This window comes from Protobothrops mucrosquamatus, unplaced genomic scaffold, assembly GCF_001527695.2.
Source record: "Protobothrops mucrosquamatus isolate PMUCROS unplaced genomic scaffold, P.Mucros_1.0 scaffold1389, whole genome shotgun sequence".
Lineage (NCBI taxonomy): Eukaryota > Metazoa > Chordata > Lepidosauria > Squamata > Viperidae > Protobothrops > Protobothrops mucrosquamatus.
The window spans coordinates 82,672-107,913 of NW_015387576.1; the positions used below are offsets into that span (position 1 = coordinate 82,672).

General features: G+C 42.6%; 1 protein-coding gene across 1 annotated transcript in view; it reads right to left on the reverse strand.

Annotated features, from left to right (window-relative positions):
* Positions 1-3,024: 3,024 nt before the first annotated feature.
* AMPD2 (adenosine monophosphate deaminase 2) overlaps positions 3,025-25,242 on the reverse strand; it is a 39,717-nt gene continuing 17,499 nt past the window's right edge. The window contains exons 4-18 of the mRNA XM_015821724.1: positions 24,938-25,006; positions 22,921-23,032; positions 20,116-20,302; positions 17,772-17,913; positions 15,494-15,583; positions 14,694-14,823; positions 14,029-14,223; positions 13,419-13,550; positions 12,113-12,276; positions 9,982-10,108; positions 9,508-9,671; positions 8,838-8,958; positions 7,990-8,163; positions 5,600-5,710; positions 3,025-3,907 (exon numbers count right to left, since the gene is read on the reverse strand). Of these exons, the coding sequence (XP_015677210.1) occupies positions 3,692-3,907; positions 5,600-5,710; positions 7,990-8,163; positions 8,838-8,958; positions 9,508-9,671; positions 9,982-10,108; positions 12,113-12,276; positions 13,419-13,550; positions 14,029-14,223; positions 14,694-14,823; positions 15,494-15,583; positions 17,772-17,913; positions 20,116-20,302; positions 22,921-23,032; positions 24,938-25,006 (2,134 nt within the window). The 3' untranslated portion in view covers positions 3,025-3,691. The remainder of the gene's footprint in view (positions 3,908-5,599; positions 5,711-7,989; positions 8,164-8,837; positions 8,959-9,507; positions 9,672-9,981; positions 10,109-12,112; positions 12,277-13,418; positions 13,551-14,028; positions 14,224-14,693; positions 14,824-15,493; positions 15,584-17,771; positions 17,914-20,115; positions 20,303-22,920; positions 23,033-24,937; positions 25,007-25,242) is intronic.

Below are 25,242 nucleotides of genomic sequence, written 5' to 3' on the forward strand. Positions count from 1 at the left end.
TCCAAGGTGGCGAACATACTCAACACATCTTTCTCTTCCTTTTTTCCCCTACAACAATAACACTGTGAGATAGGTTGGGCTGAGAGTGACTGGCCGAAATTCACGCAGCTGGCTTTCATGGCCAAGGCAGAATTTGAACTCACAGCATCCTGCTTTCTCGTTGGGTGCCTTATCCACTAGACCAAACTGCCTCTCAGATATGGCTGGGGAATGCCAAGAATTGAAATCCACACATTTTAAAGCGGCAGAGATGGAGCAGGCCGACCACCAGCTGGCCCAGCCCAAGGGAGGTAAGGCACCCGCCGGAAAAGGGGAAAAAATGGCAGACAAAAAAAATGGCAGACAGCCTTGCTTGGCGACTCCCGTGAAATGGCCGATCGACCCCAAATGGGGTCCCGACCCACAGGTTGAGGACTACTGACCTACAGGATGAATGTTCCTTCTTCAAAATCCAGCCTTGGAGAAAAGTGATTCTATTATCTGCCTGGAAGCCCAACAAGGAGGAGAAATGGTTTCAATCAGAAGTACAAAGACTCAGTTTACTTAAATAATCTTTAATGGTGGATCATGCTCTTATTTCAGAAGATTTCTAACAGCACAGACAAGCCTAGAGTTCATCCAAGGTACATATAATAGCCAGGTGAGAGGAAGGTACATTTGATTGCTAAAAGGAATACCAGTTTCAATTCTGACACCAAAGCAAAAAACTAACATGATGTACCAATAGGCAGATTAAAGGCAAGGAGAAGGGAGAAAATGAGAGACGAAGCGGCGGGGGGGGGGGCAGTTTATGTTTCACTTCAGTTCAACTGATATGCCATTTCTTCCCGGAACCATGTGTTGGACCAAACCCTTAGCAAAGGCAAGACAGCTGTATTGTAAAACTGCTTGGGAGACAGTAAAATTCCAAGCAAAGCACGGGGGAGGGAGGGGAATTACCAGATTACCTTGCCGTGCCATGAAGGTGAAATGCCAACTAGACAGGCTTTGAAGAATGGTTCCTTTTCCTTCGATGTGACCCTCAAAATGATGACACAAACTATAACAAAATGCTTCTTCCACAGTTAACATTAAAAAGAGCAACCCATTTAGTCTTGATGCACTCCATGAATATCTTTAAGCAGTCATTTTGCTATGACCCTCAGATTTTGGCCACAGCCACTTAGAGCAGCCTTCAACTTGCTCACTTCTAACTGTACTGGAGCACAACTTCATGCAGCCATGCTGGTTGAGGATTATGGGAGCTTTAGTCCAACGTATCTGGACAATGGCAGATTGAGGTAGTCAAATTTAGAAGAGGGCATCAACAAGCTTCCGGTTCACTCTAGAAGCAGTCCTTGCTATCTACTCACCTCAAGTTTAAAAATGTATTTCCCTTTGTACTGAATCTGCTTGCAATAGTAAGATCACATGTTATTGGCAGCAACTGGGAGCTAGAACAAGGGAACCGAGTGCCTATTTATAGATATAACATTTGTCTAAGAACCTGAAGAGAGTGAGCACAGTCTGAAGTTGGTTTTGTACCTCAGGAGAGGGGCCCACAAGAGATTTCCAAATTATGACTGATGGCACACCCGTTAATAGGATGACAATAGCCCACTAGTATTAAAGGTAGCACATGAATGGGAGTCAAAAGCTGTCAGAAAGTAGATTCCTTAGTCAGAAACTTGTACAGACTGTCCTGGGTATGGCTGGACTTTCAACTATAAAACCTTCCAAGGTGCAGAACTAAAAAGACTGACCTGGAAAGGACTTAGATCTATTTTTTTCTTCCATGACTTATTAGATATTTCTACTCTACATAGTTTCAAAGAGTAGAAGTTGCTATATGTTGTTTTCTCCAGATGTGTTATCTACTCACAGCAAAAGGCTTCATGCTAATGCCAAACAGTGACTGCAAGAAGCCTGTCCAGGCATTTCTATGGCTTTTCTTCCTGCTATATGTGAAAAAGGGGTTTCTTTTTCCATATGCAATGGTTTCTATCGCTCTCAAACCCAGCGAGAGAGAGAGAGAGAGAAAGAGAGAGGGAGGGAGGGAGGGTCAGGTGTAACAAGCACTTTGAATCTTCTGCATTCTAACCAGTCCAAACAATTTCCATATCTCAGGAGCTTCTGCATCAGACATTAGAACAGTGGCTGCAATAGGGGTGGAAATGATCTCCCAACTTGAGGAAACACCCCCCCTCAACTAATCTTTAAAATAGCTGAAGGAAGAAGCAGTCCAAAAACGGGGCAACACTGCCAGAGTGTATAAACTCTTCTTCCATGGATAATGATTTCTGCTCTAACACCCTCTCCTCCTGCACTTGCACCATTAACTCTGTAGGTAGGGGAACCAAATGCTATCATTCCTGAGCTAGTAGCAACTTTGGGAAAGTAGATGAGACCCAATTAATGGCTTAATGCAACGCCACACATCCTCCCACCCCAACTGCTGACGAGTGTCACTGATCCAATCAAGCCTAAAATTACTTAAAAATTTGCTTTAAAAACAACTGATCTCAGACCTCGTTCATGGTTTCCATTTTGAACCTAAGATATATAATTAATAACAATCATAATAATTACTCCTAAACTCCTTCCGTGCCAGGCAGGTATCTTGGCTCCAAGGCTTTCCTCCAGGAATCACCTTGTTTTTTCAGTGCCAGAATCATCTTCAATCTCCTTGCTACATTAATAACTGCACTGAGCTTCTTTTATAATACTTGGTATAGAGGGAAACCAAGAGTTTTACAAAAGATACAGAACAAATGGTTTGGCATGCTAACAACAATACCTCTATTATCTCAAGTCCACTTTGTCTTTGACAGCGCAGAGTTGTCCACCTTTAAAGCATGGAGGGAATCAAAGGTTAGTGCTTTCCCTGAGCCAAAAAAAGACAAACATTATTGGGTTTTGAAAGGAAATGACAGGCAAAGAATTTGTCTCTTGCCCCTCTTCATACTAGATTCATACTCAATCTTGACAAAATTAAGATGACTAGATGTTATTACTTTAAGATGTCATGCTGGCTGGAGAATTCTGGGAGTTAAAGTCCAGACATTTTAAAAGTTTCCATGCTTGAGAAACACTAGACTAGAGCTTAACACTGAAAAACAGAGGCTCTTGCACAGTGGGATTGACAACAATGTACTGCCCTGATGGCAAAACGCAGGGCTGGTTCCAGCTTCTCAGAATTGCTTGACCAGTCAACGTGAACCCCCTGAAACAAAAGCGAGGTAGTGCAAGGCACCCCCAGAAGACTTTGGCCCTGGCAGATGTTGCTCAGGATACATATAGACATGCTGGTGTTTCTTTTTGCCACCAGACAAATGTATTCACATGATACAAATGTATTCCAGAATTTATTCTGCAGTTCCTTTCCACCTCTTTGGCCTTGGCTTACAAATGATCTGACCAGCCTTTCCATTCACACTACAGATGCTTTGCTTGGTTACTGGATCTGAACCCTGGAGACGCTTCTGTGCACCTTTCAGGAGACCCCGGCAGATAACCAAGTGCAAAGAAATCATGGAAACCTTTCCAAGAGATACTGAAGGAAACACACACACACACACACAAAACAGGAAAGTAGAAAAGACTCTGGGATGAGGGAGGTGGATGGTCAGGCTCTCTTTGCGCTCACAGAACAGCCCCAGCTAGTCAAGACAGTGTAGGGCTGAAAGGGAGACCGATTATGAACGAGTCTCTTTCAGCAAGTATCCCGGATGGAGCTGATAGTCAGAAGGTCTTCCTCCTGGATGGTCTCCAGCATCTCCGTCTGCACAGCCTGGGTGATGAGAGTCAGCTCCTGGGAAAGTGTCTCATAGCGATAGGCTACCCGAATATCTGGCACATTGGTACGACGGATGTCATTGCCTTCAGACCCCTCCTTCAGGTAGTTGGGTCCAAGCCAGTAGCTCTTCACCTGAGGGACAAAGGCAGAAATCAATCCAGGGTTAAGACAAAGGACAACCTATGTTTTCCACCGAACATTTGAAGACAAAAGCATTAATGAAGGATACAGTATAATTCATAATCACTCCAAGAATAAGATGGTCAGTTTCTAAATTTAATAAATAAATAAATAAATAGTTTTAAAAACAAGAGCCAGTACCAACAATACCTTGCTGTTTCTCCCCCTCTCCCCCACACATGCAAACTAATATAACAGTCCCCATTCATTCACGGGTCTTAAATTCTCGCCTTATGTTCATTTTAGTGCTTCTCTGGACTTTCGTCTAGCAAAGAATTGTACAAATGGCTCAATAGCATCCCACACCCCCAGAAAGGCTACCTTTCATTCATTCCATGAGAACAAGAAACCTTAGAGGCACAGTGGTACTACAATGGCAAAGTCAGATAAAGTCTTGGGACAGGCATTTCTGCTTTTGGTTCCTGGTTAAAACTGTCAGAGAAAAGGCCTTAAACACCCATCTTATTTTCATGTCTGTTCATTCAATGGGCTAAGTTTCACTGAGATTTTGATCAAGGGTTGAATGCCTCCTGGAATTTTACAAGATGTATCAAGGTGCAATAGGTTTAACCATGCCCTATTAATATACCTAATTCCCTGGCATCCACACACAACAAGTAGGCTGCCCTAAGTTTAGAACAAACCAATGATTTGGGGATGTATAAAGAGCCTTTGGGGGGAAAACCTACGGAAAACTAAAACCAGTTTAATAAGGATTGAACATAATAAGTGAGAATATAATGGCAGCTATTACGTACATGGGAGAAGGGAAGGACTAAGAAAAAAAAGGGCACAGCAGATACCGGCATTTTGAATTCCACCCACTGCACTCTTTAAGACAAATTATTTTTGAACTTCATAAATCAGGAGGGTGGCTACCTCAACTGCTGAAAGGATCACATCTGCAGAGGTCTTTATGGGAAACCTCCCCCCCCCAACATAAAATTTATTCATTTCCAGCCTAATTTTCTACAACTGCTATGACCCTTTCAGAACAAAGTCTGCTCTTTCGCTGCAGATGGAAGCAAAGGAAGGGAGGAGTTGGAAATGCTTTCTTCAACATTAGCCTTGAGTCATCTTCTTCCCTTGAGTGCAGACTTGGTTGAAGAGGAGGCCGCCTACAGGTTTTAAGTCAGTGGTTCTCAACCTTTTTATTGCCGCGACCCCAACTGGTCGTAAGTCGAGGACTAAACCGGTCGTAAGTCGAGGACTAAACCGGTCGTAAGTCGAGGACTACCCAACCGGTCGTAAGTCGAGGACTTTCCCTGCCCGGAGCGCCGCGCATGTGTGGTTCCGCCCCCTGCGCTGGCCGAGGCGTAGCTGGCAAGCGGCAGAGACGGAGCAGGCCGACCACCAGCTGGCCCAGCCCAAGGGAGGTAAGGCACCCGCCGGAAAAGGGGGAAAAATGGCGGACAAAAAAATGGCGGACAGCCTTGCTTGGCGACCCCCGTGAAATGGTCGATCGACCCCAAATGGGATCCCGACCCACAGGTTGAGAACCACTGTTTTAAGTTTTCTACACAAAACAGGCTGGTTCACATGAATAAGTCTCTGTAAATCCCCCCCCCCCTTTTGAACTTCAGAGCATTGTTTTGGGAGCTCACAGCCTGAAGTCAATCCCTTTCACAGAAGATTCTACATTACCTTGTGGGAGAAGCCACTCATAAGCACACTGTTCCGGGCAAGTTCACACATATCACAGGAGCTGAGCTTCCAAACCTGTGTGGCAATGCTGTACTCTTCCATCAAGGGTTCCTGGAAGCGATACTGTCAGTCAGACCCAGATACAGGCACACAGAACATTAGCAAGCAGCAAAATATGATACAGGACTGGCTTCAGGAACGTTAGTGTACATCAAATTAGTTGTGCACAACGCAAACTGTATGCAGTAGGCAGCAACTGAGAAGTCCAGAGCTATCAGCTAGATTGGGAAGTGGAGAATTATCCCACAAGAAGGCAAACCACTTCCACATCAGGACAAAAATCCAACATCAGTAAGGCGTGAAGCTTGATTTCAAAGCAAGTTTACCTTGAATAAAAACTGAGCAGAAAACATTTCCAGTATTTTATCTCTGACAGATAAATTGGAGAACAATTGTGTGCCTGGGATAAGTGAATGATATAGTTAGCCCTTGACTTATGGCCACAATTGAGGCCAACATTTCTGTTGTTAAGTGAGACATTCGTTAAGTGAGTTTTGCCCCATTTTACGACCTTTCTTGCCACAACTGCTAAGCGAATCACCACAGTTGATAAGTTGGCAACCTGGCTGCTAAGTGAATCTGGCTTCCCCACTGACTTTGTTTGCCAGAAGGTTGCAAAAGGTGATCACATGACCTTGGGACACAGCAATGATCGTAAGTATGAACAAGTGGCCAAGCATCTGAATTTTGATCGCGTGATCATGGGGATGCTTCAAGAGTCGTAACTGTGAAAAACGGTCGTAAGTTACTTTTTCAGTGCCATTGTAACTTTGAATGGTCACTAAATGAACTGTTGTAAGTTGAGGACTACCTGTAAACAGCTAAAGCAACATCTTACTCTTCCAAAAACAGGGGTGGTGTACTTGTTCCAAGCTGCCATAAATATTTCTACAGACTGAACTAAACACAGCCTGTTGTTATATCTACACCATTTTTACTTTAGTTCTTATGACCAAAGTTTGATCTTTGAGCCATTAGGTGGAGACATTTCAATTACACTGGACAATAAAGATTTTGCTTCCCAACACATTCCTGTGTATTAGCAACAGTTTAGCTGCTAATCACAAAAATAACCTGTAATTTAACCTATCATGTACCATTTTATAGAAAGCTTGGCAATGACAATATACACCCTTCAGTACCTATGATGCACACATGAAATAAACAAAAAAAAAACATGGAACTGTTGTTGAAACACTTGATGATGATGATGATGATGATGATTATGATGGAAGGGACCTTGGAGGTCATCTAGTCCAACCCCGTTCAGGCAGGAAACCCTATATCATTTCAGACAAATGGCTGTCCAGTTTCTTCTTAAAAACTTCCAGTGTTGGAGCATTCACCACTTCTGGAGGCAGGTTGTTCCACTGATTAATTGTTCTAACTATCAGGAAATTTCTCCTTAGTTCTAGGTTGCTTCTCTCTTTGGTTAGTTTCCATCCGTTGCTTCTTGTCCTGCCTTCAGGTGCTTCTTGCCTTCTTGTCTTCTTCTACTTTGGAGAATAGCTTGACTCCCTCTTCTTTGTGGCAACCCCTGAGATATAGGAATACTGCTATCATGTCCCCCTTCGTCCTTCTCTTCATTAAACTAGACATACCCAATTCCAGCAACTGGAATTCCTTATATGTTTTAGCCTCCAGTCCTTAATCATCTTTATTGCTCTTCTCTGTACTCTTTCTAGAGTCTCAACATCTTTTTTACATCGTGGTGACCAAATCTGGATGCAGTATTCCAAGTGTGGCCTTACCAAGGCACTGTAAAGTGGTATTAATACTTCACATAATCTTGATTCTATCCCTCTGTTAATGCAGCCTAGCACTGTGATGGCTTTTTTGACAGCTGCAGCACACTGCTGGCTCATATTTAAGTGACTGTCCACTAGGACTCCGAGATCCCTCTCACAGTTACTACTATTGAGCAAGGTACCACCTATACTATACCTGTGCATTTGGTTTTTCTTGCCTAAATGTAGAACCTTACTTTTTTCACCATTCAATTTCATTTTGTTAGCTAGCACCCAATATTCAAGTCTGTCAAGATCCTTCTGTATCTTAAGCCTGTCTTCTGGAGTGTTGGCTATTCCTGCCAGCTCCTTGCAGTACACCAAGTACAACAGGAACATCTTCAGAGATCTAAAAGTAGTGGCTCTGCTGCTTGGAATAAAGCATTATGCAATTAACACATGAAAGAGGCAGAGGAACAATTTTATACAGCTATGTTTTGTTTCTAACATTTTGCCACACTACCTTAGCTAAAAAGGAGGGCATCTTTCCTCCCTTTTGCCATCTTTCATTCTTTTGGATCACACCCGCTACATGACACTCACCTTAGTGAAATGGAACTGCAGGGGATCATCTGTGGACAGGGAGACCATGAGGCCCCGAGACAGGTACTCAGGTAGTGGATTACGATGGTAGCTTAAGAACAGACTGTTATTGCTAAGTGGAGACATAGCAATGCCAATCTGAGCCAGGTAGTAGAGATACTGCAGCACTGGTGCCTAGAGAGAAACTCAATGTTAAGGCATGGGGTAACTCCAGCAAACACTGAGCCCTGCTTAATGTTTGCTTCTGGATAAATATACAGGGATTCCCCTTCCTTTAAGCCACTTGGAACAGTCATGAATAGAAGCTCTTTCAAGAAACTGCAAATATCTCCAGCATGCCCAATAATGATCTATTCACATTTTCTTTTTAGGAGCATGGCTCCTCACGTGGTTAGGATGCTGGGTTGACCAGCAGCAAGCCAGCGTTCGAAACCAGAGTGCTGCTGTGGGATGGGGTGAACTCTTGTCATTTGTTCCAGCTCCTGCTGACTTAGCAGTTTAAAATTGTGTAATTGCAAGTAGACGGATGGGTACCACTTTGGTGGGCACATTAACAGGGACATGAAAGGAGCTCCCAACTGGGCATCCTCCGGGCAATAGTGATGTCACTGGCTAATCCTTTCAACCCGGAAGCACCTTTTTTTTGCTTTTTCTTTTCTTTTCTTCTTCTGCCTAGGTTCCCACTGCATGCTTAGCACAACAGTAGCCTTTATCACAATACCCAATGGTATGTGGTGATTTAAGTTAACAGCTTGGCTTCTAAGCAACGTTTCTGCTTCATCGTATATACAGGCATATCCAGAGGTCCTTGTTTTATATGTGGTACCAACTCATTTGCGTTCCCTTACCTTGCGGAGAAGGAGGCCATGAGATATGTTCTCTGACAGCATGAAACCTGACACAAGATGATGGATGGGTCCTGCCTCCCCACAGTGGGGTCGCACCACAAAGGTGTGGAAGCCCCGCTTTCTAAAAAAAAAAAAAAAAAAAGGAAAGCAAAATATACAGCTCAATCAGATGAATAGCATTTTGGAAAAGGAGAAGTCAAAATGCTGGTAAGATGGAAAGAGGAACAGAAATTAACACCCAACTTACAGCACCAAAGATATGAAGCCGAAACACAGACCACAAGATCTGAGAATCTGAGCATGTAATATGTCACCAGTATTACCAGAAAGGTGAGAAAACATTACTCAAGGCCTTAAAAAAAACCACAGACCACAAGATCTGAGAATCTGAGCATCTAATACAGGGGTAGTCAACCTTGGCTCTTTTATGACTCGTGGACTTCAATTCCCAGAATTCCTGAGCCAGCTTAGCTGGCTCAGGAATTCTGGGAGTTGAAGTCCACGAGTCATACAAGAGCCAAGGTTGACTACCCCTGATCTAATATGTCACTAGTATTACCAGAAAGGTGAGAAATGGTTATTCAAGGCCTTAAAAAACCCTGTGATTCTGGGGCAGACTCAAATTCAGAAAAGGTGGGCGAGGAGGGAGATAAGAAGCAGACGAGCTTACCTACGCAGATGATTCAACACCACCATATTAGCATATGTGTAATAAAGGTAATAGGAATATGGTGGATTATCTTCTTCCACCCAATTGCCAGGCAAGGGACTGTCCAAGTTGAAGATGTGGTGCTCTGGCTTGGACTCATCGTCTACGCTATCAAAACCGTCCACCTGCCCATTCAGAACCCAGAGAAGGAAAGAAAGGGAGAAGATGAAAATATGCCTGTCAGTTTTGGGACCTCTCGCATCTTCATTCGCTGTATGCAAATTAGGCAGAGTGGTCACGACCATGATTTAAGACTGATATATATCAACCATAATCAACCATATACCATCTTCAAGATCAAGTATATCCAAGAATCACATATGTAACATTTGTGTACAACCATCCTTCACTCTGCCCCAAATGCAGAGGTACTATGAGCCATCCCTTTAGCAATTACTAGGAATTACGATTGCTTTTTCCAGTATCCCTACTTACATGCTCCAAGAAGAGATGCAATTCTGGGTGGCTGGCAGGATTGATGGTGGCTTCAAAGAGAGGTAAGAAAATGTTCTCCAACATCTCCTGAAAGTTGGCCAACTGTTTCTTTGTTTTGTATACGTCGCTGTTAAAAGTCAAGATACAAAAAGGGATGGTGCTCCATCCATCACACATAACTCTCTTCATTCCCGATAGTTGACAACAGTGTTCCTCAGACCTTGTTCTGAGCTGACTGAGGGCTATAATTAGCAGTGGTGTAGTGTGACACTCCACATACCCACATCCTTGGAAGAAGAGGAGAGTGGGGAGCACATTTCCTAGAAGACTGAACTAGTTCACTTTTTTCTTTTTTTTTGCTTCTGTTGTCAATGTATTAGGTGGTACCTAATTCCTTGTTCTCTGGGGAGAAAATCTCAAGCTGCTCACAATCACCTTGTAGGGGAGATGGGCAGATAAACTTTTAATAAATAAATAATTTTAATAAATAAATAAAGGTATGTTACCAGTCAAATTGATTTTACTCTGGTACCAGAAAACTGCAAACACTTCTTCCCACTTCTCTGCTTTCCCTGGCATTAAAATTACGATGGAAATTATGAAGAAATAATTAAGTGTTCCTTCATCACACTTAAAATCAGCTGCTTTGTGGTAAGGCTTGCACAGCTTCTGGGAATGAAAGATCACTTAAGTAACCCAACTGTTTCAGCAATCCGATTCCCAGTAGTCTTCACTGCATATGTCATACAGCAGAGATGGCTGGAAGAAATAACTATCTTACACCCAAAGGTGCTTTTTCCAAAGGCGTGCAAACATTTTGCTTCTCATCCAAAAAGCTTCTTCAGTCCTGAAGTGAAGAAGCTTCTTGGATGAGAAGCAAAACATTTTCAGAGAAAAAGAAACAAGAAAGTCCAATTGCCTTTTGGAAAAAGCACCTCTGGGACAACCATGACCTGGATGATTTGAGAATCTCCATAGATAACTATCTTACACAATGATTTAGTAAGAGAGGATGTACTTTTGGGAAAACGTGCAAGTTTTATGACCATTTCTCAAATACTTTCAAAGTATAGCTTTGGTCCTGGTGCTTCTGTTGAGATTGTGGGGAAAAGATTTGCAACTGGCTCTTCCCCCATCCTCCCAACATTACCAACAGAGGGGTTTTTTTTCCTTTATGGTAGACAGAAATCTGTTGCAACCTTTTCCAGTTCAGATGTTTCATTATTCAACTAGATCAGGGGTAGGCAACCTTGGCTCTTTTATGACTCGTGGACTTCAACTCCCAGAATTCCTGAGCCAGCTTGGCTGGCTCAGGAATTCTGGGATTTGAAGTCCACGAGTCATAAAAGAGCCAAGGTTGCCTACCCCTGAACTAGATACTGTAACACCATCAGTGCAAGTCGTACCATTTTAGCTCATATAAGCTGATACTGTACTTTACTGAGCAGCTAAGTCCAAAGGGTGGTTTCCCACTGACTGGGATTACAACTGCTGTCAAAACTAGTGAAGTCAAAACTAAGATCCAATCACAGAATACTGAAGTGCTCTCTATATTTCTTATCAAAATGGTTGCTCTCCCTTACTGTCAAAAAATAAAGTGGAAAGCTACTGTATGCATAAAGAGCCCTCTATAAAGCAGTAGAATCATTTCCCCCAAGGATACCCAGATATATAATAAGGCACAGCGATCTCTATACCTGAATGCTCTGAAGTTGGTTCCAAGTTTGCAGCCTATAAGGTTTAACCTTAATAATACACGTTCAAACAAAATGGTTTTTGATACTCTTCTAAAAACAGACAGTGGAAGGGCAACATTTATCTTCTTTAGCACGGGTGTCAAACTCGCCACGTCACGTGACGTGTAGCGACGTATCGCGATATTTTTGCACTGCCGGCAATGGGGTGGGCGCGGCTTCCGTATGATGAAACTGGCCCGCAGGCCGGCAGTTTGACACTCCTTTAGGGTGTAATCTTAGTGCTTATGAAAAAAGCAAGTCCTAGACTCACTTTTTACTAGACAGAAGTGGCTATTGAGCACTGCTAATACAGCAGCTAATGTATGTAAAGCCTTTGTGATTCAGCGAGGGTCCGCATGCTTTTGAAACTGCAAAACCAAGAGAGAGGTACTCACAATAGCCGAGGCACCTGCACCAGCCAGCGTACATTGTTGGAATGCACTCTGTGGGTAACAGCCCACTTGGCTAACTTATCCCACTCATCCCGTGCTCGGCCGTAGATAGACAGTCGCAGTTCTGCATTCTGATATTTGCTCTCTTCTAGGTCAGACATTACCTCCTACCAGGAGAGAAAGGGCTTGTTAGCACTTTAAGAATAGGAGCTTTTTCTAAAAAAAGATACATGTTCTTATATCCTGCCTTTTGTCTGAGAGGTCTGGGTGACTTAGATGGGGATCTCTCCTCATTTTCTTCCCAAACAACAATCCTAGGAACCAGGTTGAGTGACAAAGAGATTGGTTTAAATTCATTCAACAAATTATGTAATTAAATAGAGAAACTATCTGCATAATACCTGATCTACTTTTGTTATTTTAGCCATAAGGTTTCTTATGTTCATGAAACACACTAGGCCAGAGCGTCCTTCATGCATAATACTAAGCCCAATATTAACCTATAGAATAGGCAAAGGGTAGGCAACCTTGGCTCTTTTATGACTCGTGGACTTCAACTCCCAGAATTCCTGAGCCAGCATAGCTGGCTCAGGAATTCTGGGAGTTGAAGTCCACGAGTCATAAAAGAGCCAAGGTTGCCTACCCCTGGAATAGGCTACGCATACCTTAATTTCTAATCACAATGACTGGGTAAGTATTGTAGCATGGCACGGTGTGCCACAAATATGTTGGCCTCAACTTTTGATAATTGAGGGACAAATGTATAAACATGTTAAGAGTAATGTTGTAATGTTCAGAAGTGAGTTATGGCCATTACTAGGCTTGTAGTAATCAAGAAACAACTTTTATACACACGCCACCTCTTTCTGCTCACCCCCTGCCACTTTATTACTTACTACTTTTATTACTTCTCCAAAACCAACCTGCTTGATTCTCCCAAGCTTCCAAGCACCAAAAGATAGCTATATTTAAATCTGCATAACTTGTTCAGCCCCCTGGCTTTAAGAAAGTACGTATAAATGAGGCCAGGCAGCTGCCAACCTTGCAAGGTAGTCCAGATGTGAAGCAAAACCAGATGAATTGATCCTACTTTATTATCAGGTTTTACATTAACGGAATCCTGCAAGTCTGAACATCCATTGCCCCCCCCCCCACCTTTACATCCCAAGGAACTAGGGAGGGTCCCTTCTAAGACATCTGCCATGCCGACATTCCTTCTGCAGGCTGTCTCTTGTCCAGCTGTTCCCTTGCCTGTGGCAATTCCCTGTCTTTCAAGGACATCCCCACGTACCATTACAGCAGCCCTCACCTTAATTATATGAGCAAAGTATTTTCCAGAGACTTCGTTGTCTGTTTTAATGAAAATCTCACGCAGGACAGACTCTCCTATGGGGTTGTATTTGGCATTGAACTTGTCAAACCGATGAAAGGTGTTGCGATCCTATTAATAGAGAGGATGCCAAGATAAATCCTGATAGGCCAGAATGCAACAGCACTGCCTTCTCTTCCTCACTTAGCATTCCTGATAATGATATATTTCTTTCATCAGAATTCCCTCCCTCATCCCCCTTTGATTGGAGAGCAGTACCTCCCAAGATCAGAAGCTGCTACATATTTCTTTGAAGAGCACTTTCTTCTCTTTGATAAATACTACCAAATTACCTCTTGGAGTTAATTGACATCAGATTTTCTATTCCTTCTAATTGAGGCAACTTTAGAACTGTGTTCCAGTAGACCCGAAAAAGTCAGGAACTACCATTCTGCATGTGAGACTCTTCTACTGGAAAGAGTAAGAAAGCTTTGTCCAGCCTAGTGTCCAAAGTTAAGGTCACCATTTAATCCAGTAGGAAAACCTGTTTTTAATTCTCTTTACAAGTCAAGGAAAGGTGCCCCTCTTTTGATGGGTGCATCTGACATACCGCATGGACATCAAGGGTGTCCACACTCAGATCGTATGCTGTGAGATTCATGGTCTCAAAGACCTCTTTAAGGGTTTGCTCCTTGCCCTTTTCCACGTGAACGATTTCCTCCAGATGTTTCTTCATAGCCCGTTTGATGAAGCGTAGCAGATGCTTCTGATTCATGCAGGATGAAGCATGGATGTGTGTGTCCACCTGCTCAAAGAATTAGTGGATAAGTACGCAAGCTAGGAAGATGCAAGCTCAAATGTTATCTTAGACATCAGCTCATTAGCTGACTTCAAGAAAAAAAACTTTTATTCTCAGACTCAGCTCTGTTTTTCAATCTGTAGTACGGAAGTAACACTGACTTTCTTCCAAGATTGTTATAAGCATTAACATAATTATTTGGATGTTGTTTTTTAAAAAGACAATCCACATATATCAATCCAAAATGGGCCAGCTGAGTATAAAATTCAGCATTTCTGTTGAAAGTGTCCTGCTATCAATCTAAAACCAGTAGGTTCTGCTACTGTTCTCTTATCAATACAAAGAGATAAAAGGGGTGTACTGGTGAAGCTTTCTACAATAACTATTGAACTCTCCAGGTTCAACCATCTGTGGCACTGACATAGTCTGTAGCCCTAACTACCAGCATACATTCTCAAATTATACAGTGCTTCTACCTTCCGGATATTGTAGAAGTCACGGTGTGGCACCTTTTTCTGAGCTGCCAGCTCTTTCAACTCATTGAGCAGGACATGCATCTGGAACTTTGAACTTAAGTATTGAAGTCTCCTATAGCAGAAAGATTTTCTGTCCAAAGGTGAAAAGAAAACAATTTAAGATTTGCACACCCTGATTAGAACATTTTCCATGTGAGATTTAATTTCATGATTATCCCAGAAGCTGGCTCAGCACATAAATCAATAAAGGAACAATCTGCCTTTCCAGAAAGTTTTACATTACTGATGGGCAAGCTAGGTCCTTTTTTCCAGAAATAAAATATGGGAATTACTAAAGATCCCATACGATCAAGCCTATGCCAAGTCAGCCTAATGGTGAGACTACAGTACCTACTGTAGCCACTTTAAGTAGCTACTGTCTATTTACAAAAATGCTAAGAAATTTAAAAAAACATTTTGGCTCCTGATACTCAAAGTTGTTTTAAACTTTGTAGTCTATTGTAATCTGGAGGAAACTACCCACCTTCAAAAAGTCCAATACATTTTCTTTCAACTTGAATACATTTTGATTATCCCAGAAAATAGTCATATGAATTATTGACAAAAAAACCCATAAATGTGTCTCCCATATAATCTTACAATGACAATGTGTTTTACGTAATAGATTCCACGATCCTAATGTATGTAAAGCCACGCTTGTAGAATGGCTATTTGGAAAGAAGGAGTTTGACACCTTGGTTTTGCATATACAGATCAAAAAGGCGGAAAACAAATACAGATCAAAAAGGTGGAAAACTTACATGGGGCCATTGATGATCAGAGCCATTAGAACATTCATGTCAGCCACAAACTCCTGCAGGTCAGGATAAGGCAAGTCCAGTTCAGTGGTCCTTTTCAAAGTGCAACAGAGAACAGACCCCAAAGACATGAGCAAAGTTGCATCATGAAAGGAAAGCAAGGAAAGAACAAGAACCGCTAGCAGCATCTTACACTGCCCGGCTGTGCATTAGGGGATAGCTTTTTTAAGTAACCCAATAGATATAAACCTGTCAAACAAAGAATAGCCTCACCAACAATCCAGAAAAAATACTGTATTATTGTCACTAGTTAGTCACTAGTACTTTGAAAAATTGTAAGACGTATTTTACTCGAAAAAATAGAGCAACATGATGTTCTGAATTATTTGTCAGGCCTGAAGTAGACTAAATCATTGTTTTAAATTTAAATTGGCAAAAGCTCTTGGGTTTTACATTTGCTCTAAGATTAATAAAGGATAACAACTGATTTTCTATATTAGGCAGAGAGGAACTTTTCCAGCTTTCTGGACTGATGGTGGCGGCAGCGGGATGGGAAACGGAATGGTTCCGGGACATGCAAGCAGCGAGCATGTGTATGCAGTTCCAATTGTGTGAGTGGAGGACACGCTTGCTTGCTTGCACAGCCCAGTTCTGAACAAGGCCACGGCCTGGTGCCAGGCTGTGGCCCAGGGGTTGAGGACTCCTGATTTAGAATACAGTGTTGTCAATATCTTCGTGACATCAGCCTCAAAGTTTCTTTTACATCAGATCAAGGAGTTACAGTAGGAGTGGAGTCCAATGTCTGGAGCCCTAAACCTGGTTATGAGCTAGAGCAGGGGTCCTCAAACTTGGCCACTTTAAGACTTGTGGATTTCAACTCCCAGAATTCCCCAGCCAGCCATGTTGGCTGAGGAATTCTGGGAGTTGAAGTCCACAAGTCTTAAAGTGGCCAAGTTTGAGGACCCCTGAGCTAGAGGGTAATGAATGTCAGATGATTGGATCCACATCAGATCGAAGTGAGAGCAGCTGAAGATTCTGAGCTGCAATATCCTGTTTTTCCTTCCTTGCTGTTTCATTCTCAGTCCAGAAGTGTATTTTACTAGCTCCAATTGATACAAAAACTAGTATCAGCTTGGACCAGTGTTTCTGAACTTTGGCAGCTTTAAGATACTGACTGGGGAATTCTGGGAGTTGAAGTCCACACATCTGAGCCTGCTAGTCTAGACTGTAGTAGCCTGCTTTAAAATCAGTGTGGTTTCAAGCCTTCCGTGATGCAGAAGTCTGAGTTCACAAGCTGCAGATATGTTACATTTCTTTGTGTTTACCTATCTTGGCTACTAACTGGTTTCAGAGAACAATGAAGGCCTAAACAGTCAGACTCCTGTGTAGCTGAAGGTATTTCCTGTTTTCAGCTCCTGCCTTTTCAGGCTAGGCTGATGGGAAGTTAGAGAAATGTTGTTTGGTAATCACACCAAACTTGTGAAAATTTCCTAGCAATTGTTCCAATTGCACCATTGTGTTTTTTCCTTCACTTGCCACATACTTTTAAAAGGCTTTTTGTTAAACTTGACTTTCCCAGGATGTCATGAAGCTGTTATTTGTTTCGTTACTAAAGAGTGAGGTTTTACATATTTTTAAAAATAACCTTTTTTATAGCACTTTGCTTTGAAAGTGAAAGTAAAAATGAAAGCACAGTGCACATTTTTTATTTATTTGCTTTACTCTGTTCTATTAATGGCATGTACTTTTTAGTCAAGTAATGAGCTTTCCTAACTGAAATTTGTTGTCTCATTACAGGTGATTGGCAGCCACAGCTCCAGACTATTTAATAAATATTATTTTCCATGTTTCCTGAGGCCAGATAGATAAAGGAAAAAAGTTGTCTGCTTTCTTGCTATTGTAGTCATGCTAATCATCACACACTATATGTGCATAAATAATGATTGGCAAAAAAAAAAAGGAAATGTAGCAGATCATTTTGTGTATACCACAAAATATTGCTCGAGAATATACCATGAGCCTTCCTAAAATATAGATTACCTCTATATTTCTGTATGAGATAATTATAGATTAATTTTTACTTTCATTACGTCTATGTTTTCTTTGGAGTTTACTAAGTCAAAAGCATTCATGATTCCTAGCTGCTGAGAAAAATGAGAGGATCAGAAATCTTGCTCAGCTAAATATGAATCATAGATAATATCACTGGCCCAGATGTTATTTCTCTTCCAGATTTTCCCTATTAACCAGGTTATTCTCATGCCCTCAGCCACCTACTTACTTGTCGGTGATGTCCTGCTTGGTGTACACATGAACTACTCCATTGACCATCCTGAGGCCAAAGCCAAGATCTCCAGGCATTGAGTCAGGATCACATTTTTCATAAGGGTGCTGGTGTGCAAATGGCGGATGCACTGGAGCATCTGTAACAGAGGAAAATGCTTACAAGAAGCCACCCATCTGCCCAGTGACCTTGGCTGTTGTAGTTAAGAGTTGAATGGAATGCTAAAAGAGAAATAAAAAGCTAATACCTCTGGCCCACACCATAATTCCCCCCCCCCTTTCATTGGTTGCTGAGTTCCCATCCTCTTCCTCCAATGGTGCATGGGCACAAACCAAGCAAATCAGTTATGCAGAGGCTGAATAGGTACAGCTAGTCCTATGATGGCTATTAGGATTGGGATTTCCATTGCTATGTGATGTGGTTACAAAGTGTGACTGCATCACTTAGAGATAACAATCCCTGCAGTCCCGGTCATTGTTGTTAATCAAATCCCATGGTTGTTAGGCAAGGCAGCTTCCTGCCAGTATCCACAACCAAAGTCAGTGGGGAAGCCGGCCGGAAGTCTCAGGCTGAAAGGGAGGTAAGTGACTGTTGCCAGGTGGGGAAAGGAGCAAGAGAGTGTCCAGGGGAGGCTGAGGGGAGAGCGAGGGAAGATCTGGAAGAGTGTGTAAGAGGTGAGGCACAAGTCAGCATGGGTTTACAAGGGGAGTGCAGGAGAGGTATGAGTCGGGGAGGTTAACAAGGGTGCATGAGAGGGTCAGGGTCAGGGAGGGAGTATGAGAGATGCGATATAGGTTGGGGAGGCTGTGTGAGAATGCAAGGGGTTGTGCAGGAAAATCCAGCAAGGGTCAGGGAGGGTGTGAGGAGATGTAGGAGAGGCATGGTGAGGGTTGGGGAGGGTGCAAGGGAAGCAGGGCGAGGGCCAGAGAGGGTGCAACTGGCTGGTATGGTACAAGCGAGGAGAGGGTGAGGGAGGTTGCATGGGTGAGAGAGAGACTTATCCCAGCAATGTGTGACCTTCCCTGATGGCTTCCCCACTGACTTTCTGGGCAAGCTGGATAAGGAAGGTTGCAAATGGTGAGCGTGTGATCACAGGGTACCGCAACTAGTCGTAAGTGCAAACCACTCATAAGTGCCAAGCACCCATATCACAACTGTGGGACCGGGTGGTGCTGGGATATCTAGAACTCCAAGGACCAGTCATAACCATCATCCCCTAGCACTGGTGTAACTTAGAACGGTCACTGAATGAATGGTCACAGCTGAGGACTACCAGTAACCAGGTTAACTTCATATTGTATATAGAATGTGATGGGGCCACTGCAAAGTAGTACCCAATCCTCCCCAGATGTACTGGGCTACATCCCTCACTTGGCAGCTTTCCAAGATATTTGAGGATGAGGAGATTGGTAATCCAAAGCATCAAGAGAGCACCATGTTGAGGAAGCCTAATTATGTTACTCCTTCCCATTTACCTCAAAATCTGTTTAGATTGCATGTTTCTATGGAAACACAGAAAACTTGCAGCTTTGGATGTAGTCAAAATATTTAGACTACGTGTAAAATTCCTTTGTTATTCCTGAGAAGTATGCCTTTTTCTCTTTCTCTTTGAATTTTAGAAGTAAGTTTCTAGTTGGCTTTAGACATAGCTTAAGATGCATTGGAGACGCCTGTTTGAACTCATCAAATCTAGAGTCTTTTTGTTTCTCCTGTAATAGTTAACGAAGATCCTACCCCTGTTCACTTCCTTGCCTTTTTCTTTATTAGCAAAATCCAATTAGAATATACAGAACGCAGCATATACCAAATAAGTGAAATCAGCTTCTTTCAGCATAGAACTGGAATTTCCTTCATGCTTTTTTAAATCTCTCCCACATAAAAAAAAATCTGTTAGTTTACAGAAACCTTGCAGAATGCATAAGCATGGAGAGATAACTGTGGAGTTCCTGCAGCTATCCAGTCTAGTCTATCCCAGTAGCAGATAATGCAGGATTTGTTATTGCAACCGTCACTGATTGTGAAAGAAGTTGTTGGGCCTCAAGGTTTTCTCCTTCCAGACTATTTGCCAGGCTTCATAGTTTAAACCAGTGTTTCTCAACCTTGACAATTTTAAGGCATGTGGACTTCAACTCCCAGAATTCCACAGCCAGCATTGCTGGCTGTGGAATTCTGGGAGTTGAAGTCCACATGCCTTAAAATTGTCAAGGTTGAGAAACACTGGTTTAAACTATCAGTCTAAAATCCTATTGAAGCCTCTTTTTCTAACTACCATCTTAGCCATCTCTGTCACTAGAATTAGGGAAATGCTTTTTGTCAACCCATGCCCAGTTCTGATCCTTACCTGCGGCCACGGGAGTCTCAGGAATCTCCTCATACATCCTGAGGGCAAAGGGTTTTTCCGAAAGATCCTGCAGGAACCGGGCTGTGGTTTTACAGAAGCTTTGAAGAGAAAGCCCCATGTACTTCTCCCGGATGAACAATGCTTTGACCACACTTTTAGCAGCATCCAATAGGTCTATGAAGGGCACCTGTATAGGGCAAAAGAAAAGCAGTTTATTCAACTGAGGGGGGTTGTCAAAGCCTCGTTGTGGAAAGTTTCACAGGCTAAAAAACAGAAGGAACACCAGAGAAGCACTTTGAATACCAGAAGGCCTCAACAAAGGTTTTGCATTGTACCAGAGTGACTGTCACGAAAACCAGCTAATAAGGAACATTGCCAAAATGCTTTCTAATATTTTCTCTGTGATCTACTTTTTCTTTACAGGAAGCAGCAGGATTGGAGATCACAGGATTCTTAATCCATGTTTTAGCTCATATGCATGGTTTAATCAACTGAAGCTATTACAACAACTTAATAGTCTACAGACAAAGTTATGATGCAGCCAACTTTATATCTGGCAGGACTGCAAGAAGCCAAGTCAAGTTGGTTGTTCAGCAAAACCCTCATTCACACATACATATTTCTCCAGGGATTTATGGCAAATTGACTTGAGTCTCCAATGGGAGACTTGAGGAAGTTCTCTGTTCATCATTTTATTGTTTAGTACGTTTTAATAACCCTAGCACTGATGAAGTTATCTAAGTTTTGATAATGAAATGTCTGCAAGAAAATAAGCAAGCTCAGAGAGCACCAAAGACCCTCATGCTTTAATAAGTTGTTGTTTTTTGTCTTGTATGCCATCCAGACTCATGTAGCTTGAGTTGGCCACTTGAATGAATGTTCAACAGCTAATAGTTCCAATAAAGCCATTACAAAGACTTATATAACTCATTATGCAAGTAGCAGTGAACAACCCCATCCCCGTTCCTTGTTGCACTGATCTCCATGCTCACAACATGGTTGCCTCAGCAGGACCACCAAGATTCTGGCTTACATAGAAGTGACCAGGGGAGAATTAGGCTCTGAACTACCAATAAATATTGGTAGTCAGTGGACACTGACTCTTCGCTAATATCACCAGTGTAACTGTGAGAGGGAAGGATCTGCTTACTGCTCACCTTCTCAGCTGGGGAAAATATAGCAACATTTGTGGCTGGCTCCAAATTTGAGGTTTCTCTCATTCACTGGCTTCCCTCTCTTTTGCTTTACTTATTTATATATCTGTTTGTTAATTTAAATTTCTCTCCTGTCTTTTCATCAACAAAACACATTTATGAAAAGTAAGCATAAATAAGTTAAAAAATAATTGTTCAAAATGGCAATTCTATCAAACCTTTCCCCCCCCCCCTCTGAAATGTCGGGCAACAAGGCCAGAGCAGCACAGAGGAATCAGTTTAACCCAAGCATAGATAAACAGCTACATCTTAAACTGATCCCGGAAACTTCAAAAGCTTGGCCCCAGCCATAGCTCAATAAAGGGGAGACTTGCCCAGCTGGAGTCCTCAGAAAGCCCTCTTTTGGATGGCTGCATCCCAGATCCCTGGCCGATGTAGCACCTCCGAGAACACATCCTGACTTGAACTTGGTTGAAGGGCAGCAACAGAGTGACTCTATCAAAGCTCCTGGGGAACGTACTTCCCAGAACCCTGCAAGGCCTTGGGTTTTTGTAAAAACAAACAACATTCCAGTTCTCAGCAACAGCAACAGCAGTTTTCCTCTGCATTGCTCTGGAAGTCAACCCAAATCAGCATGGAAGAATATGCAAAACAAAAACCACATGCTTTTGCGGCAGCAGCAGTATGGGTTTTTTTTTTCTTTCTTTCTTCAAATTCATCTCTCAGCCACTAGGAAAAACAATTAAGAGCCAGTAGAATGTTTTTTTAAAGCACTTTGAAGGGATTCTACCCCTTTTAAAATGTTTTTTTAAACCACCAAGGTCTCTAAAGTGAGAAAATTTGCATCTCTTTGCTGAGGTGGGGGAGCAGAACATAGTTTTAAAATAAATAATAGGCACTCAAAAATAACAGAGCTTTTACTGCTGGTCCCAAAGGTGCTTTTCCAAAAGGCAGCTGGACTTTCTTGGCTTTTTCCTTGAAAACATTTCGCTTCACATCCAAGAAGTGTCTTCAGGTCTGATGAAACATCACCCAGTAGCTAGCTCTTTGAATTCTGCGATTTTTCAAGGAATGCATATAATATTTTGGGAACGCAGAAAGCTTTCTGCAATGTGGCTAGCATATCTGTCTACCTAATTTACTACCTTACCCTATTAAATTCTCCATTATAGGAAACTTTAATAAAAAAAAAACCCTGTTGCCTGCAATCCACGTGCTTTATCTTCAACCTATGTTTTCTCCCTAACTCAGAGCAAGGACAGTAGTTCAGCTTTCCCCAATTTAATATCCTCCAGATATTCTGGATTTTAACTCCCACCCGCCTTGACCAAAGTGGCTTAAAATAATGGGAGTTGTCATTAATGCAACAAGCCTCAAGTTGTAGATGGGTATCAGAGACTAGTCGTTTCTGCGGTATTTCCAAATACAGCAGCATTATGTTCTGTAGCAGGAGTAGGCAACTAAGTATCTTTCAGATGTTTTCATCAACAACAATCAGATTATTGATAATGGTGACCAGAGGTTTGGGGGTTGTAGTCAAAGATAGGTGGAGGATGTCAACTTGCCCATCTTTGTGTGAGGGTCTCTGAAAGAGAATCAATGTGTATGTGTTGGGGGAAATGAGAACAATTCCTAAACCAAACAGACTTACCCCACATGTCTCTTCTCCAGAGATGGTGACCCTCTGGAACTCTCTCTCCAAAAATACATCTCGCTCTTTTGGAAGGTAATCTACTAGATCTTCACCCTGTTCTTTATATAATCTGGGGGGAGAAGAAGGGGGGAAAGAGGGAGAATGAAGGAACCACCATAAGGAATAGTCTCTGATCAATTCTGTCAGCTACAGGAGTCCCCTTTTCCAGCAGGCATGTGAAGACACAAAATCGAATGCACAAACATGGGCAACACAGGGACTTTCAGGCGTATCCTCCAATGGCAGCATTCTGAACTATGGAAAGGGGTGAGGAACAGCAGTGGGCAACAAATAGTTTCAGACCTGTGGGCATACAACATTCAGCAGAACTAGTAAAAAAAATGTTCCTGAGGCCCAAATTTACCAGACGCTTGGCTGCCCATTTCTATATTGAACAATCAAACATTTGGTTAAGCAGGGGTTTTCAAACGTTTTCAGGCTGCAAAAATTCTTAGAAAGGAGGCAAACTTCTAGTGGTAAAAAATTGACTGTGCTTGAATGATCTTTCTTTCTTTCTTTCTTTCTTTCTTTCTTTCTTTCTTTTTCTCCATCAAGTTCTGGTAGAACCCCATAATTTCACCAAAAACTGTTTGGAAAAAACCTGATGTAGAGTATCAGTAGAATAGATTTCCCAGGGCAACGACTTATCCTGGCAAAGCTGAAGGAGCTGATCATCTGCCTAAAACAATGAGAAACATCCTACTTGGCTGAGCTTCTGGGTTCTCTAGGACCCAGGCTGCTCAGTCAACCAATGCACAATGAAAGAGGGAGGGGAAAAGGAAAATATAAAACAGAGACAAACAGCTCTATCCACTAGGCCTGCCTTGAAAATAATTGCTTTAAGAAGGACAGGAGGGAAACAGAGCTCAGAAAAGGAACAAGGGAAAGCAACCAATAGTATGAAGTGAGGAATCCCCCACTCACTGGTGTTGAGATTTATGGGACTGGAAGATGCAAAAAATAAAACGGAGGTTTGGTTTAGCCCAGTGGTTCTCAACCTTTTTAATGCCGCGACCCCAACTGGTCGTAAGTCGAGGACTAAACCGGTTGTAAGTCGAGGACTAAACCGGTCGTACGTCGAGGACTAAACCGGTCGTAAGTCGAGGACTACCCAACCGGTCGTAAGTCAAGGACTTTCCCTGCTTGGGAGCGCCATGCATGCGTGGTTCCGCCCCCTGCACCGGCCGAGGCGTAGCTGGCAAGCGGCAGAGACGGAGCAGGCCGACCACCAGCTGGCCCAGCCCAAGGGAGGTAAGGCACCCGCCGGAAAAGGGGGAAAAAATGGCGGACAAAAAAAATGGCGGACAGCCTTGCTTGGCAACCCCCATGAAATGGTCGATCGACCCCAAATGGGGTCCCGACCCACAGGTTGAGAACCACTGGTTTAGCCCAATAATATTTGGTCTGGTTCAAAATAAAATGGTCCCCCTATTTTTCCATCTTAGATAGGCTTTTTTCTCAAAAGAGTTTGCTTAAGTGACACACACAGATAAGCATTTCAATATGGCAGCTGACTTTAGCCTTTCCTTTCCAGAGGGGTCTTTGTTCTAACGTACCAAACTTTTCTTGGGAGGACAAATTCACTTCCGGGAGTAACCACTTCCATTCTGAACTCTGGTTCTATCTGAATCCTCCCAATGTGGTTACTCAGCCTTTCCCCAGCCTGGTGCCCGCTAGAAAGTCCATCATCATCCCAAAACAACAGGATAGCAACATGTTGGGAAAAAATGCCTTAACTTAATGTGGATTAAGGTTTTCATAGCAGTTTGTGGAATTAATTTTAATAGCAACATCCCCAGCGGTGGTACAATTGCATGTGGGATACAGTGTGTGCAGGGGGGACGGAACTTTGCAAAAGAGAAGGTCACTCACTCTGGATCAGTCAAGGTGGGAATAAGGAGAAGAGTCAGCCTGCGGGAAAGTCCCGCACCCACCTCTGAGTCAAAGGCAGAGAGAATTAAGGCCAGGCACTCACTGTAGGTCGGCATCACTGTCAATTTTCAGGAAGTCCTGTTTGGCTCTGAGTAAAATGTCAGGTTCTAGTCTGAGGACAAATGGGAAGTGGAGGCCAAGGCCAAGAAAAGGACAAACAGTCAGAGAGGGGAGAAAGAAAGAGGAAGAGGAAATGGTAAAGAAGATGAGGAGAAAAAGAAAAACACTGGCATTAATGCAGAAACCAATATCAGAAATGGCAGACACTATACAGCAATATACTAGCAATGGGATCCAAAAGAGAATGAATGTAAGAGGTCCATGTAAAATACCATGACTACGCTCTGG